General features: G+C 46.2%; 8 protein-coding genes across 8 annotated transcripts; 3 read left to right on the forward strand and 5 right to left on the reverse strand.

Annotated features, from left to right (window-relative positions):
- Positions 1-4,139: 4,139 nt before the first annotated feature.
- N7508_007532 (uncharacterized protein) lies at positions 4,140-4,993 on the forward strand (the record flags this gene model as incomplete). Its single annotated transcript, XM_058465596.1, has 4 exons — positions 4,140-4,176; positions 4,229-4,512; positions 4,548-4,686; positions 4,737-4,993. 4 exons carry the CDS (start codon positions 4,140-4,142, stop codon positions 4,991-4,993), a joined length of 717 nt encoding a protein of 238 aa, XP_058317998.1.
- A 715-nt stretch (positions 4,994-5,708) lies between these two features.
- N7508_007533 (uncharacterized protein) lies at positions 5,709-7,197 on the reverse strand (the record flags this gene model as incomplete). The annotated part of the gene is made up of 5 exons (XM_058465597.1): positions 5,709-5,902; positions 5,955-6,123; positions 6,181-6,500; positions 6,547-6,896; positions 6,944-7,197. The coding sequence occupies 5 exons, from the start codon at positions 7,195-7,197 to the stop codon at positions 5,709-5,711; spliced, it is 1,287 nt and encodes a 428-aa protein (XP_058317999.1).
- A 548-nt stretch (positions 7,198-7,745) lies between these two features.
- Positions 7,746-8,401, reverse strand: N7508_007534 (uncharacterized protein). Its single transcript, XM_058465598.1, has 2 exons — positions 8,142-8,401; positions 7,746-8,081 (listed from the first exon to the last, which is right to left on the reverse strand). The coding sequence occupies exons 1-2, from the start codon at positions 8,294-8,296 to the stop codon at positions 7,931-7,933; spliced, it is 306 nt and encodes a 101-aa protein (XP_058318000.1). The 5' UTR covers positions 8,297-8,401; the 3' UTR covers positions 7,746-7,930.
- Positions 8,402-8,514: 113 nt separating this feature from the next.
- Positions 8,515-8,820, reverse strand: N7508_007535 (Srpk; the record flags this gene model as incomplete). Its single annotated transcript, XM_058465599.1, has 2 exons — positions 8,515-8,555; positions 8,610-8,820. 2 exons carry the CDS (start codon positions 8,818-8,820, stop codon positions 8,515-8,517), a joined length of 252 nt encoding a protein of 83 aa, XP_058318001.1.
- A 629-nt stretch (positions 8,821-9,449) lies between these two features.
- On the forward strand, positions 9,450-9,897 carry N7508_007536 (uncharacterized protein; the record flags this gene model as incomplete). Its single annotated transcript, XM_058465600.1, has 2 exons — positions 9,450-9,659; positions 9,709-9,897. The coding sequence occupies 2 exons, from the start codon at positions 9,450-9,452 to the stop codon at positions 9,895-9,897; spliced, it is 399 nt and encodes a 132-aa protein (XP_058318002.1).
- Positions 9,898-9,957: 60 nt separating this feature from the next.
- On the reverse strand, positions 9,958-12,041 carry N7508_007537 (uncharacterized protein; the record flags this gene model as incomplete). The annotated part of the gene is made up of 2 exons (XM_058465601.1): positions 9,958-11,051; positions 11,105-12,041. 2 exons carry the CDS (start codon positions 12,039-12,041, stop codon positions 9,958-9,960), a joined length of 2,031 nt encoding a protein of 676 aa, XP_058318003.1.
- A 564-nt stretch (positions 12,042-12,605) lies between these two features.
- Positions 12,606-12,845, reverse strand: N7508_007538 (uncharacterized protein; the record flags this gene model as incomplete). The annotated part of the gene is made up of 1 exon (XM_058465602.1): positions 12,606-12,845. The coding sequence occupies one exon, from the start codon at positions 12,843-12,845 to the stop codon at positions 12,606-12,608; it is 240 nt and encodes a 79-aa protein (XP_058318004.1).
- Positions 12,846-13,597: 752 nt separating this feature from the next.
- Positions 13,598-13,900, forward strand: N7508_007539 (uncharacterized protein; the record flags this gene model as incomplete). Its single annotated transcript, XM_058465603.1, has 1 exon — positions 13,598-13,900. The coding sequence occupies one exon, from the start codon at positions 13,598-13,600 to the stop codon at positions 13,898-13,900; it is 303 nt and encodes a 100-aa protein (XP_058318005.1).
- Positions 13,901-15,624: the final 1,724 nt, after the last annotated feature.

Here is a 15,624-nt window from a genome sequence, read left to right on the forward strand (position 1 = left end):
CTTGGGCAGGCTCCACAAAGCTTAGAAAACTTTTACCCTGAAACCCCTCACTTGGCACCCGGATCCGTACTAGCTGCCATCGGTTATGTACTTTGTCACCATATGATGGATAACGTGATTCCCAAGCGAGCGGGCATCCCAAGCGAGCGGGCACCCCATCAATAATTTCAATTTTTAAACACCATTTAAACAACCATAACAGAATATATTTAACTTAACTATGCTTTAAAGCATTTATTAAAAGAATGCCCTTTCTGATTACATCCAGAACAGGTAATTTGACGACGTACAGGGGGTAAAACAGGCAAGAGGGGCTCCTCTGGGAGTGATGGACCAGGTGGTGCATTAGATATATATATCTGATCACCACTACCACCACTCACTTTAGCGACCGTATCACTTGTCAGGCTACCCTGGTAGGATAGCCGCTTTGTGGATTTGGCCCTTTTTTTCATTTGTTTTGCATTCGCTGCCCGTAATCTCTTGATCTCATCACCCTGTAAAACGACCGTATGCAGCATCTTCACTGTCATTTTGTGATATTGCGCAAGTTCACGTTTTGTAGGGCTAGATAGCTTATTTGACCCCCCACTCAATTGCGAATCAATCCTAGCTTTGCGTTTTGCTAGTTGGTTGGAGTTCTGAGGGATACCAGTTGAGATATTGCTATCTGAGGTTGACCCCTGTGACAATGGACGATCCGGGAGCGTAGGTGATGCAAGCTGAATATTGAGATGAGACAACACCCGATCAGGGTCAAATGGCACAAGACCAGTAGCAGCGAAAGCGCTATGAATAATAGTCTTTTTAAATGCATCGCCACGGGCTTTAGGGAAGATATCAATGAAGTCATCTTTTTCAATAGAATTGATGCCTAATCGGGTATATCCTGCAACCCGACTCCCATAAGATCGCTTCAAAACAGCAAAACAACCAACATCAAGAGGCTGCAAAAGATGGGAAGTATGCGCAGGCATACAGATAGGTACGATGTTGTTTTGAGCGCAAATTTGATCAAATTGAGGTGTGAGATGACTGTTATGCCCATCAAGGACCAAAAGACGATATTTTCCTTTGGTTTGATTTGTTGTATGCGGAATGAAGTGTTTTTGGAGCCAATCAACACCTATTTCATCACTCGTCCATCCGTTTGGACTATGATTGATAGCCCAGTGTTTTGGAAGGTCATCAAACCATCGTAACATGAAGTTTTTTCCCTTGAAGATTATGTATGGTGGAAGCGCGTGTCCAGAGGCGCCAATTGATTCAACCACAGTCACCCATTCACGATTTCCAGGTTGTAAAACACCTCTCCGACCAGTATACACTGACTGAGTAATGATCTTAGTCGTCGCACTGATTCCCATCGCAAACCCTGACTCATCAAAGTTATAGATATCATCTGATAATATTCCATACTTGATGATAGTGTTTTGAAAGAGGTTAAACCACTCCGTGATGACCTTTGGGTCCTCCATCAGAGCACGTTTATAGTCATATTTGCGAGAGAATCGACTAGTAAGCTCGGAGTGCCGATTTAGATAGTTTGTTGGCCAATTTTTGCCCACTCTCTGAACCGGGGTCTCTCCGCGCTCTTTTAGCAATAAATTGGCCATATCTGCTAGCATACTGATCGTAAGAGCAGCACCTCGTTGATCCATGCTTATTAGCCAGCTCTTAATTGATTCTTCTTCAATTTTAGTGAGTTTATAGCCATTAGCCCGTGTATCAGACCGATTGGTTCTCCCATTGATCCGGGCTTGGAGAGTAGAGCGGGGCACCTCAAAAGAGCGTGCTGCTGCAGCAATCGTGGTAATTTGACCATTTTGAATAGATTTTATAGCCAGTAGGATCTTGCCCTCTTGCTCAAGCAATTTTTGAGCTTTTTGAGTTCGTTTTGGGGGCATGATGCGTGATTGAAAACAGTGGGTTGCTCGGGGGATGGAAATTTAAGGTGGGGTGCCCGCTCGCTTGGGATGCCCGCTCGCTTGGGAATCACGTTAACGTATTTCCCTACCGAGCGGGCCACCCAACGTAAATCGCTCGATTAATTAGACCTTCCTTCTTCAACCACCCACTATGCCACCAATTCGTACTCAATCCTCTCAAAACCGTACAGAGCAAGAGGGTAGGATCTTATTAGCTATTCAGAAGCAAGAAATCCTATCAATTCGTGATGCAGCGCGTCAGTTTAACGGGGTACTCTGCGGTGACGGCGAATTACCAGTTTTGGTTTAGCGTGCCTCTTTGGGTCTAGCTCCTTCCACGTGACTGACGTCGCCGTGCGTGTCTCTATAAAGTCGCCTTCATCGCCCCGACTGTTGCTCGCCGAACGTTTCGCCCGTTACGGCCCCTTTCTTGCTATCTGCGTCCTGTGTGCGTCCTGCCAGTGAGGCATTTTTGCCATTGATCTAGCTCGCCGAGCCCCACCGCCCCTCGGTCACCGGCGCGAACTGACCAGTCCTTTGCCCTCGTTCGGCCTCTCGAGCGCTCTGTGCGCAGCTTTGCCTCACCCATGTCCTTTTCTACGCAGAATCGCCGAACATGCTCGACATGAGGCAATTTTGCCTTTGGTCCGCCACGCCGAACCACGCCTCTGCCTCACGGACACGTTAGCCGGCCGGTCCATCGTCGATCCATTGCGCCCTTTTGGTTTTAGTCGCCCTAGACCCTCTGTGGACAATTGCCTGTGTGCGGCGGGTCCGTGGATCTGCCTTGGGGCGCAGTACGAGAGTGAGAGCCTTGTGGCTGATGGTGTCCAATCGATTTCGGACCGAGGGGAATGTTGGTTAAAACGCATCAATTGCATATTCGACCGGACGCTCCTCCCTACAATTCGCGCAAGCCAGCGATACAAGCGTCTGCGAAAGCTGGATAACATGATCAACTCCTCCTTTCCCTGCGCTTCATGATGTGAAGCTTCCACAGCGGCCATGTTGAGGCGCTCCAATGCTCCCCAGACCGTTTGCACGCCTCCGTTCCCCTCGATCCTTCGTACCGTCGTTCCATTTTCAGAAATAGCTGAGTGGAACTCAGCTCGCCAAGTACGCCTTGTCCTTGACGACCCCTTTGACGTGGTTATCCATTGGCAGACACGCTGAGATGGACGGATAAGACAGCAGGGGGTGAATCCTTCAACACGAGCTACCTGTGGGACTGGAGGCGATCAGGCAGCTTTGATCTCTCGGTGAGTACCTCATGAGCGTCTCATCCACAGCAATTGGTTACGTAATGACTGGCAAGTAGAGCTCAATTGACTGGACGCCTTGTGACCGAACTCATTGACTTCACGATCGATTGGCACAGAGGACCAGATAGAAGGACAAGGAACAGGTCATGCGGACTGGAGATGGAGGTAGCGTGTGTCTCCATGTTGGTCCGCTCTTCCGCGTTTCGTCTTTTGCCCCGAGTTATGGAGCGACTGGCGAGCAGAGCTCAATCAATCCAATGGTGATGACATTGGGCGCAGACGATGCGCGTACTTGCAGTTCTCCAGGAATAGCAGCATCATTATGGTATCATCTCGGGGTCGCGGTCGTCCTCATCCCGGAGATCTACGCAGTCCCGACCCATGTCATCGAAGGCGCTCTGTGTATCTGCGTCGCGCGGACTGGGGATGATGAGGGGGTCCTTAGTCTCCGTGTTGGACCGTTTTGCATGTTTCGTCTTCTGTCCTGGGCCACGGAACGACTGACAAACAGAGCTCAGTCGAAACGGTGGCGATGTTACTGGGCGAGGTCGATGAGCAGGAGTGCAGTCCTCCGTAAATAGCAACAGCGCTGTGTGATGTGGTCTTGGGCCAATGGACGAGTAAGCTGGTCATTCGTGTGGTACCTTTACTATGCACTGTGCATTGGACATGGAGACGATTGGCAGACAGGCCTCGTCTGGAAGCGATCCTGCTGAGCCTTGCCGTCTGAAGTTGAGACTTGGACTAACGTGCCCGCATCAGCCTGTAGGCTGAACAAGGCGCAACCGGTCAGAACGAAGGTATAAAGCCATGTATCCCGCACTCTGTTTCTCCGATAAAAAACAGTCAAGAATTGGATTAGGTCTTGAGTCTTGATCACAGCCCTCAGCCTTGCCGTACATCAATCATTAAGCATTCATTTCCGCCTCTTCTTCCCGCTCCAGTCAGTATGAGCTCTTTCACAAACAACGTGCACGAAGCCATCGGTGAGGGACCTTCCATAACCATTGTTTATTTTGCTAACTTGACATTGCGAAGTATCAATCCCCGATGAGCGTTCGGACTGGCCTACACTGGTCATACACGAACTCATCGATGCTCCTGAGTCAGGCACTGAGGCCAATCCCATAGTGATTGGAGATGATCCTGCTCCTTTGGGCTCGGCTTCCAACCCTATAGTGATTTATGTTGACGAGGATTGTGGCTATGATGAGGCAGAGCAGCTTGGTTCTGACGCCGACACTGAGGTCATGGCTACACCAGAATTCTGGGAGAAATTGATCGATGAAAACTTTCCTGCCCCAGCAGACGAGCGTGCAGACGTTAGCTCTCTTTCTGTTCTATCCCCACTCCACAGCTAACCTGCGAGTGTCCCGAAGAGCCTCGAATCCTTGAGCAGAATTGTCCCCGCCTGGATGATAAAGCAACCAAGGACAGAGCGCCTAAGGTGATGGAAGATCACTCCGTAGTTCTCTATGGCCAAAGTAGCCAAGCAGGTACGTGTTAGGCCCTAGCTCGTAACATGTTTTTCGTTGACCATTGCTAGAAGTTGATCAAAACAACTACGAAGACAATTCGCAACCGAGTTGCGGTGTGTTTGACACCTGCTCGAGAACGGATCAATTTCATACGCAGGAAACACTAAATGGCACCAATGAGTGTATTGCAAAAGAACCACAGCATGGCTCTTGTGGCAGATGGTCAACCAAACGCAATCTTTCAGATACCGATGGCCTCTCCCTTAAACCGAGACGATCTGAACGATTGATCAAAAGGGCCAGACAGTCAGTAACTCGAATGTGAACTCGTCTTGCGTTGGTTCGTTGCAATTTATGGCAATGCTCGTCTCCGTATTGTTTTTATCCTTTTTATCAATTCCGATTTTTCCTAACACCCCAAACTCATTCCAACTAGATGGCAAAATATTTATTGCTAGCATTGAGTCTGGAACAAAATGTGAATTTGATTTGACCAAGTTGGCCACGTCCTCCGTTTTCGTTGTTTGATGTCAATTTAGTGAGATGATTTGTCGTCATGCTTAGTGCCACATAAGGTAACCAACAGTGGTCCCAGTGAATGTGGACAGTAGCTAGATACTAGGGTCTTTATGATTGTTTATCGAATATTGATTTTTGTCGAGTTGTGCTGAGTTCCGATATTGGCTAAAGATATCCAGTACTTGGAAGCTGCCTGCTCGCATGAGAACTGCCCGATCTTACATGATTTCAAAAGTTGCTGAATTTTCACAAGTACTTTTTGCTGTTTTTTTTTTTTAGGAATATAGCTGACACTGGTTTAGCTGGGATAAAGAAGCATGCAGACACAAGATTGCCGAACCAACGGAGATAACGAGTGCCAGCCCTATTTGGAAAGTGTAGGAATGGTAGAATGATTACTCGGAACTATGTACATAAGATATATGCGTCGCCAGACTAATTCCGCAACAACGCCCCTCAGATATTAGCTTACCATCGCCGGGTTTGACGGAATAATCGCTGAACAAAGATGGAAGACAGCCTCATATTTGCGGATAATCATTATGAAGCCATGGATCCTGTAGTAGCTCCTTCGCCGTACTTCGCTCTTCGGGTTTCCATTTGATCATCCGGTTGACGAAGCTAATAAACATCCTCTTTTCTTCCCCATCAAACTTGGAGATGGTGCTTTCAAAGCTAAAGTTACTAGGGACAAGATCTTCCTTTTTGAGTGTTCCTGAAATGTAGTGTTAGTTATATATAAGATATTGATTGAAAGACTCACTTACCAGTAGCCGTATAAAACATTGATGTCCTCTTGCCGCGGCGAACAAAGTCTTTAGGGGCAGGACCCAAAAGCGACGTTATATACAAAAGATGCGTCTCGTCATCATAGAATTCAACGGTGCGTGGATCAACTGATTCAAACAGTGTCCGTCCTTCTAGAAAATCCCATAGCTTCATTCAATAGTTAGTTGTCTGTGCTAGTATGTTGAAGGGGGGGATACTGTGTACCATAACTCCCAGACTCCATATATCAGCACTATACGTGTACCCTCTGTCAAGGATGACCTCTGGCGCACGATATACCTCCGCCTGGATACAGCCATCCTGAAGAATATCACCTTGGACTGCTAGGTCAAAGTCGACGACTTCAATCAGTCCGATGATGTCCTTTAGCGGTCCATAGTCCTTACGGGATAGATAGATGATGCGTCCGTCGTTGCAATGCTTCTGAGGTAGCGGGTTTTCAAACTCATCTCGAGCATTCTGGGATAAGAGCTCACGATCTTCCAGTCGTACCATGATGTTATCCGGCTTTAGGTCTGTTACTCCTGAATGAGAACCATATCGTTAACTAAGACAAATAAGAATTCTTACCGGTATGAATGATATGACATTCAGTGTGGAAATAATCAAGCGCTTGGAGTATTTCTTGGAGGATTATTTTGAAAATCTCCGGTGGCATCACGTGATCTTGCCATCGTTGGCAATATTTTCCCAGTGACTCACGTAAAGGTTCGAAGACGAGACATACATGACTCCCTGACATCCCCTCGACAGAAAACGAGTCAAGTAATTTTCGAACGAAACGCCAACCCTCATGTTGAGGGTTCGCTCTCGTTATATGTCGCAGAACCTCCAGCTCAACGCCACCAGCAGTTTTCCGTGCGTGGGAATTATTGGAGTTAATCTTAAGAGCCACATATCGCTCGTTCGACCAGCGCCACCTAAACTGTCAATATGTACCTCAAAATGTGATTAGGCTAATACGAACTGGTGAAGGTCCCTTGCAAGCCACACACTCGATCTGCTTCCGTGGCCAAGCTTGGTCGCAATTTGATACCGGTCATTAAGTATTTCACCGATCTGCGCCGGATAAAAATAGGCTGGTTCGTAGTAGGGAGAGTTCTCCTCTTCAATCAGCAAGGACGGGTCGATTCGGGATGGAAGGGCGGACGAAAATGCCCAGGGCGACTGGCGAAACGCCTTGAAGGGATGCATGAGAATATTAGGAAGATTCCGCGTCATTATGCTGCACAAAGCCAAAAAGACTGACACAGGTTCATATGGTTTTATAGAGAGAAGGGTGTAGTCAGAACTTGGAGCGAATATGGCTTGTTTTGGATCCCGTAGGCGGTGTAGTCCGAACTTTGAGCCTGAGTATGGCTAGTTTGGGATCCCGTAAGCTCGCGCCGCAAGTGGAACGCGGGCGGTTAAGGATTGGCTGGCTAGTCATATGTCGCATTATATCTTGTGCATTAGCGCAGCGCTAAAAATATGCGGGTCCAATCACTAGGGAGCTCATGTCAAAATCGCGGCAAAGGGCCCAGCATCAACTCTCTGTCAAAATACGAAGCACTTCAGCATACAGGGGCATAGTGCCCATGCTTTGAACAAAGTCTGTGGGCATGTCTGATAGCAGTATAGTACGGTGTTCTTTTTGACTCGGTCCTAATTTCACCATCAACACTGCTGCACAGAAAGAGAACTACCATTGACAACGACGAATGGGAAACTGCTACATATCCATTCTTCCACATCTATGAACATCAACAATCTGTTATATAAGAATGTCACAGCACGACTTATGATAAGGCTTCTTTGCCTCCTTCGAGATCCATGTTCACGCTATGGTTGGGTAAATTATACGTCAAATGACCTTGTCCACAGTAGGCCTGGTTCCCAGCAGCATTATACAAGCCCGTATCAACCACCCTATCATTCCGAGGTATACAAATTGTTGTCACTTCGCATTTGCAGCTTAGTCCTCTTGTGCTTTGTTGATACTGTCCTTGGAGTATATGATCGTTCCGTCGTGATATGCGTGGAGAGACGTAAGTCGGCGGTTGTCTTTGAACACTTGCCCAGACACGCGAGGCTTAGGGTCTGCTGGCGAGGTGTGTTCGTCGCCACTGAGATTCATTAGTACTCGGCGAATTCAGTAACACTGTGACACTCTTCGAGAGACATACGCAATTTCCACCTTATCAGCATCGACTAATTTCGGATTCTTGGCAAGTTTTGCTTTAATACGATCCTCGTATTGGGAGTTAGAGCCCGTCCCCTTCCATATGAATTTAAGGAGAGCGCGAGCTGTAGTCGAGAAGTTCCGACGTATCGATGACATTGCAAGTGAAGCTCGGAGATAGCGTGCGAGTAAGATGGAGACAAAATATAAGGAATATTAGACAGAATAAAATTTTGAGGATAATAAGAAATTAGTTGGTCGTCTCCAGGGCTGCATTGAGCCTTAAGTATTGCGGTGTTGCCATAGAAATAGACATTACCACGTCCTATGGAGCAAAGCAAAATCATAGACTCATAGTCCCAGATTATGACTAGGGATTAGTGAAGTTTCAGTAGGCGCTGTGTATGAGTATGTTCCACTAAAAAATAAGTAGCTTATAGGCTAACAATATGTGGATGTCAGCAGTGGCTACTATAATGTGGATTATTGAATTGTTCATCACGGGCCAGCCACGCAGTTGAATATGACCCATGTCCTAGCTCATGAACAACTCGATATCGACCGTGAAAGTGATCCCCGATTTGAATGGGGTGATAGCCCCCTGGTCGATAGTTCTCAAATCTCTCGACTCCCTCAAGAGGCTCGTAGACGAGACGTGTGTCAAAATCTTCGTTAGTCTCCATTAATTTGAATGCAGTTAGAGTCAACACGCAGCGGGGTTGCTGGTGATGAAGCAGTGGCATGTGTCCCTTACGAAGGACAGGAGAAATGACTAGGGAACATAAATAATGCGGGCGCAACAACCGAATGGCCAATGACAACAATTGACTCACCGTCGTATCACGCAGAGAATTTGAGCCAAAAGAAGTTCCATAAAGGAGATAAAAATATTTCACAGTTCTTTTGAGTTATGTCGCCGACGCGAGACTAATGCTCATGATGAAATGTAACGCGACACCATATAAGTATCGCCTTGCTCGAATGCATTGTGTGTATTCTTTAGTAGCTTTCAATAACAAAGGTGATATGGATCAATTCGCAGCGCCTACATCTCAGGTCTGGTGATGCGACATCACGTGCTTTCATGCCCAACTTCCGTTACCCCTCACAAGATACAAAATTGGTCTTTGCTGCCCCTCACTTCCATATCGACATTATCGTTCTAAATGGAAGCTACGACTTATGTCCCTTTCGTTACGTATTAAAGGTATGTGAAAGCGTAGTTTCCAATGTGACCTTTTTGTTGTTAATATATGAGGCTTGCATTGCCTCTTCCTAGTGACGGTCCCGCTAATCTTACACCCCTGACAACATGAATCCATCTAAAAGACCTCTCCCGCCTCTCGCGGAATCTATTCGCATCAAAATCAAATCGATGATTCCGGATTTATCTGGTGAACCTGCTGAGAATCATGCGGAACTTCTGAAAACGGAGGCAAACGGGAACAAGACGTACGGAGGAACATTACTTGCGGAACAGATCTCTCTCATGTCGGGCCAACTGCCTATTCCAGATCCAGAGGTATGTGTCTCGAGCACTCTAGTGGTAATGGAGATTAATGTTCGAATAGAACTGGCGTTGGCGTTTACTCTACTTCGCAGTTCCTACAACAGTCGGAACCGCGGGAAAGAAAGGATTTCTCATTCCACTTTCTGAGAATGTTATGCGCGAAGGGGCCTTGGAAGAGTGCTTTTACGTTGAGATCACTGATCCAGAGGTTCGCATGCACACAGCAGCTATATTTTTTGTACCCAAATGATCTCATGTAACAACAATTCTGTTCCTCTGATTCAAATAAATGAGACCAAGCCAACTACATTTACACTGCGGAGACTGGCAGTATGATCGGGCTATGTGGAGTAGCCATATTGTGGTTATGTTTCTCCAGTTGCATAGCAAGAGGACCATGTATTATCGGATTCTGTCTTTCCACAGCCGGTGTTGATTGGAACGGATAATGAAGTTGCGTATTTGATGGATGAACAAATCCTGCTGTGGATATTGGTTGACAAATGTCGTGAAATCTCGTCATATTGGTTTCACTTCGACATTGCTCCTCAGCTAATGCAGAAGCCTGCGCTGGCGGGATTTGTTGAAGCATGTCGTATATGTTGACTATGTTGGTATTTTCGAAGGACTCGAGATTCTGGGCCGGCAATATTTGCTGGATCATGTCATAAGCATTAACCATTCCGGTCGTCTGCATTTGTTGCTGCTCTCCGAGTGATATATATGTCTGTGGCAAAATTGGCTGGACCATGTCATAAACATTGACCATTCCGGTCGTCTGCATTTGTTGCTGCTCTCCGAGTGATGTACATATCTGTGGCAAAATTGGCTGGACCATGTCATAAATGTTGACCATTCCGGTCGTTTGCATTTGTTGCTGCTCTCCCTGTGACGATACGGCTTGTGCCATCTCAGGAACGTTGATCACGGGAGCGACACCAGCCTGAGGCGGATCCCCATTTGAAGGTAGGCGACAGACCTGCGCTGGGATTGGCAGAATTGGTTGCATCATATCCTGTACATCAACCATATTTATCATGCCGGCCGATGTCTGTTCGTGGTCAGGATTGCTGATACCACCGAGCCGGCTTGAGTTGCTGCTTTCCAATCGGTCTTGAAGTAGAGAACTCTCCAGGCCGATGCTTGAAGGAGACTCAGAAAAATTTGACCCAGGCTGTTCAAGCACCCTGTTGAACGAATCTGGACTCTTTTGTGGACTGTTGGGTGGGTGACTTTGAGTTTCATCAGAGTCAGGTGAAGACGGTTCTATAACACTCAGCCGATCCGAAAATGATTGTGATTCCGTGGAGCGGGTCGCAAGGCCATCAACAGAAGATTTGGGGCGTTTACGTGTCCGCTCGTTTAATTGTTGTTCGTCGAAGTCATCCCGAATATCGAGAAGTGCTGAAAAGAAAAGAAAATCAGTGACACATCAAATTCGAAGATATCAAACTCACTATTATAATATACCTGCATTTCATCCAGCCATTCTGAAGACTTTTGAATAACTTCTTTGATTGAAACTGGTAAAGAATGCTCCATCCTTGGTTCGTCCACCAATGCAGACAGATTCATTGAATCAGACTCCAGGAGGCGATCCAAGAACTCTGGGATCTCTTCGTGCTTCAGATATCGGAACGGCCTGACGGCAAGAGCTGTGAAGGCAGAAATTCCCGATGCACTCCCGTATTGCCCTGTCTCTTCAAGCCTTTCTCTAAGCAGTCGTTCCGTAACTAATTGTTTGATGCCACCTGAAATTGCTTGGATAGCTAAGACTTGGTCTTCCTTCTCAATTTCAAGTTCTTCTCTCACATATTCGGCGATCGTCCCCCCACGCCCTCTCTTGGCCTTGTCCTTTCCCCTTGAAGAGGCCACTTTGCAATAATTTTCGACATCCAAGTACCCGGCCTTCTCACCTTGAAGAACCAGAGATCGCTGAGCGAGGACTCTCAATAATTTGTATTTAGGTTCGGCCTGGGAAGAACCCTCAATCCTGCGAACATCGGCAATCCTTCTATCGCAAAATCGAGGGCGTTTGATACCCAGAACCTCGTTTGGTCGACGCTTCGTAGATTTCCACACCCAGGAAGCAGTTTTATTTAAGGTAGTGAGAAGATTCATCGAATGACTTGGTTTGCTTTTGTCTTGAACAGTTAAGGTGGGCTGCTCGACTGAAGATGGTAGTTGAGTGGAGGCGGCCCTCCCGGCTTCATGACTACCAGATCCATTGGCAATCGCTGTGAAAGCTGGGATAGATGAATCTGACTCTGGGAAATCAAGCTCATTTAGTCGCGCTTCAATATCTCGAAACGCTTCAATAGCTTCTTGTCTGTGATTTTGCAAGGCTTCAGGTGGCGCATTCCGAAGAACTTCAAGGGCTAAAGAGATGTCCATTGTGCTCGAGGGTGGTTGCGAGAAGCAACTTGCTGTTCCATAGTTGATTACGAAGGGGCGTCCGAAGCGACCGTACTGAAATATATGAGGTAATTCAAATTGCAGAGAACTCCTGCGCCTCTCAACCGGCTGAGAGGGGAACCCTGTCAGAGCCCTCTTTTTTTTAGTATAGTCACAAAATGAGCAGCGAATAAAGTCAGAGTCGACATGTCGTCCAGAAAGCCTGGGCCATTTGGGTCAAGATCAAAAGCAATTATGTTGGTGATGTTGGGGGCCAAACGATTCCAGACCAAAGCTACGGTGTCCGGTTGGTATTTTTTCCATCCGTAGACATGTCTCATCGCATAGAGACGGCTCGCTTCTAGGAAGCTTACCAACCATTCATCTAGCGCCGGTTTTCATGTTGCGTGACGCTGCGTTTTGGGCGCAGCATCATACAGTAATACTGTGCGTTTATGACCTCACTAAACTGGCATGCAAACGTACCACCATCGAGTTGAAGGTGCGCAGGGCACTCGTAATTATTCTGGTAATCTGTTTCACGACTATTCTTGGCTACCCTTCTCACGTATAATCTTCCTCGCTGAAGTCATCGAAAATCCAATTTTCTCGAATCCTTGTTCTCTCCTCCTCTGTTTCAGCCGCATCGAGAGCGTCCGCTCTCAATTTTCTCTCGCACGCTTTTGCTTCGTCATAGTGTGCAACAGGCACCCACCCCTCATGTCCAACTCCAATAGCTTCCTGGCAAGCCTGATACTGCTCATCTGCCTCAGACTGCGCCTGTTCGAGTCGCAGACATTCCATCGACTCATCATCTGGTTCCTTGCCGCCGAAGTCTAGTTACATGCCCGTGGTGGGATCTAGAACCAGTAGTACAAGTATCGTATTTTATTGGTCAGAATATTGAGGGGACGTATCACCCAGCTGACCTCAGGTGGCCCAATAAAAAATCCGTGAATCATTACCGGATTGGTTGCTTAATTGTCGGATTGACAGATACTGGTATGTGCTAGTATTAAGGTGTCCCATTGAGATGCATTGATGTTGTTCTATCTGGATCTTGCTGTTGAAGCGTTAACAGATCTCAGGAGTCGTTCCTAGCGTGTTACGACGCTGGTATGCCGAGCGTACCCCGTTTACCATACAGAGACAGAGACAGAATGGGTACTTGATGAATATCCCTGTTCTTAGTGGTAAAATACCACCCCTCAGTTCGACATTAATATTTGACTGGTCAGAGTCTCAGAGCTAGATTTCACCCTAGCTCTGAACCACTGCCGGCAGTGGTTTCAAATAGGATCTGTCTCGTGTTTATAAAATACTAGGGCATTGAAAGTCCCAAACAGCCCCAGGTGAAAGTTTTCCAGTACTATAATTAGGAATAGTCTCTCTTGAGTCACAGACAGGAAAACCCAAAGTTGGAAATACCACGACAATATTCTACCCCTGGACTCTTTGTAAGATTCCTATGCGACAGTATCTTTGTTCATTTAAGAGAAGATATATCTATATCTATGAAATCTCCCTAATTACATCCATAATTATTTTCAGCTAGAATGGCAGCGCATCTGAATATGAATGACACGAGACCGGATCAAGCCCAGCAAATCGTGACCCTGGTTGATTACGCCATTAAGCTTCAAGACAAGAACGAGAAGGAAGTTGAATCTATGTCGAAGCTTCGAGACGAAGTACGAGAGCTTCAGGAGCAACTTCATCACGCCAATATAACCATACAATGTCAACGAGAAAATCATCTCTATGAGCGCGAAGCATGGATGGCTTTCTCTCGCCGGAATTGCTGTGACCGTCATTCAGCCACATTTTCCAAGTTTTTCAAAACTCAATTGCAGGTGTGATCAATAGCGGCTATAGGAACTATGACTACAGATTGCTGACCGCAGTTTTTGGCTTTTGAAGGTGGATCTCATCGACGGAGTTATCTTCAGAGAAATAAAAAATTTTCTGGGGTTTGTTGGGGTAGAAGCCGGCATTGAAGATCCTCACACTCTTTATGCTGTGTTCTATGTGCTTTTTAACGATAGTAATCCGGGTTATGTTAAGTGGAATCTCAATGAGACTCTGTTCCTGGACAATGTTTCTTGGGAACAACAAGAGACTCTTCATAAAAAGGCAAACAACGTGATTCCGGTCGCGTATAGAAAGTGGTTAGAGGCAGTTGGTTATCGCTCAGCGCTTAAGATATCTTTTAATACACTTGTCTGAGGATTACAAGCATGTAATTTGTGTTCAGGTGCTGCCTGCTTCCTGCTGCCTAATGTTGTGCGTACATACATTATCAGAACGGTGATATCCTATAAAAGAATCGAATTCACATTTTCGCATATTCCTATAGGTATTCATAATGTAGGTAACAGTAGGAAAGAGCTGTAGATAGTTTTCCCCTTCATCATAAGGTTCGTTCCCTCCATATTAACCGAAGTATGTCGCAGAAAATTTTGATTAGCATTATCTTTGTACAATTTGAAGGGCTGTGTCATGTGATTAACTGAACCATCGTGATAATTGCTATCTCTAGCACGTATCAAGTCAATTAAGACCAGAATCCTCAGCAGAGCTGTATGTCTGCCTATGGGGATTTGTTCATCTAGGAACATATAAATTGTTCCCTCTTCCCCCATCTGCATCGATAACGCAATTACATCTATATAATGGATGATTCTAAAGCTCCCTTCGTGAGAAGCCCATGAGACCTGAATCCCATACCTGCAGTCGAAGCCCAGAACAGTCCGCAATCTTTCGGCTCCTATGATTGGCAAAATCCACCTCCACGTCATGATTTCACTCTGTGGCAACACAATGAATGGGGGCAGCTGAGTATGTGTTATAGACTTTGCAGATATATACGAAGCTAATGAAAACAGTGCCCATTGTCATTTTCACAAATATTGGTGAACGCAGTTATGGTCTTATGTCCCAGCAACAACTTACAAATTGTTGCAACCGGTTATATAACACTAAGGGCGAGACCCTGTTTACCGCCCCTCAGATCTATGGGGCGATGATGACGATGTGCCCCGCTTCCGCGTTAAACGGCCAGGCTGGAAAGTCCCTTCGGGAACGTCTGAATTCCATGCTTCACGACAGCTGCCAATGCACAGAAGAACGATTTCTTTGTTATATTACAGCAAACCTTCAAAGCCGTGTGGTGCTTCGTTTGGATGGATCGAATATCCTGAGCTATCGTAGGACTGATCTACCAGAGCGATCAGGTATGCTCAAAGTTATCCGACACAAAGATGGAATATGGAGGATCGATATTGCGTGGGAAGACTTTTCCGGTTACGGAGCCATTGTGGGAGGCATTCAAAAGGTGATGGGATGCTTTAAGTGGGATCCCATAACAAACTATTCATGCACAGATGATTTGGTCTCAGAGGATATATCTGTATCATATGATATACGCTCGGAAACTGAGTGCGAGAAGGATCCGATGATTTGGTAGATGCTCATACATAGCTTACTTCTTTCTTTTTATTCTTCTTCTCTCTTGCGTTGCTTAGTTTTAGCATTTTTGATAGCAGAGATAATATACTACGTTGCTTCTTATATCGGTCAGTTC

The sequence above is a fragment of the Penicillium antarcticum genome (genome assembly GCF_028974205.1).
Source record: "Penicillium antarcticum strain IBT 31339 chromosome Unknown utg000007l_segment0_segment0, whole genome shotgun sequence".
NCBI classification, from domain to species: domain Eukaryota; kingdom Fungi; phylum Ascomycota; class Eurotiomycetes; order Eurotiales; family Aspergillaceae; genus Penicillium; species Penicillium antarcticum.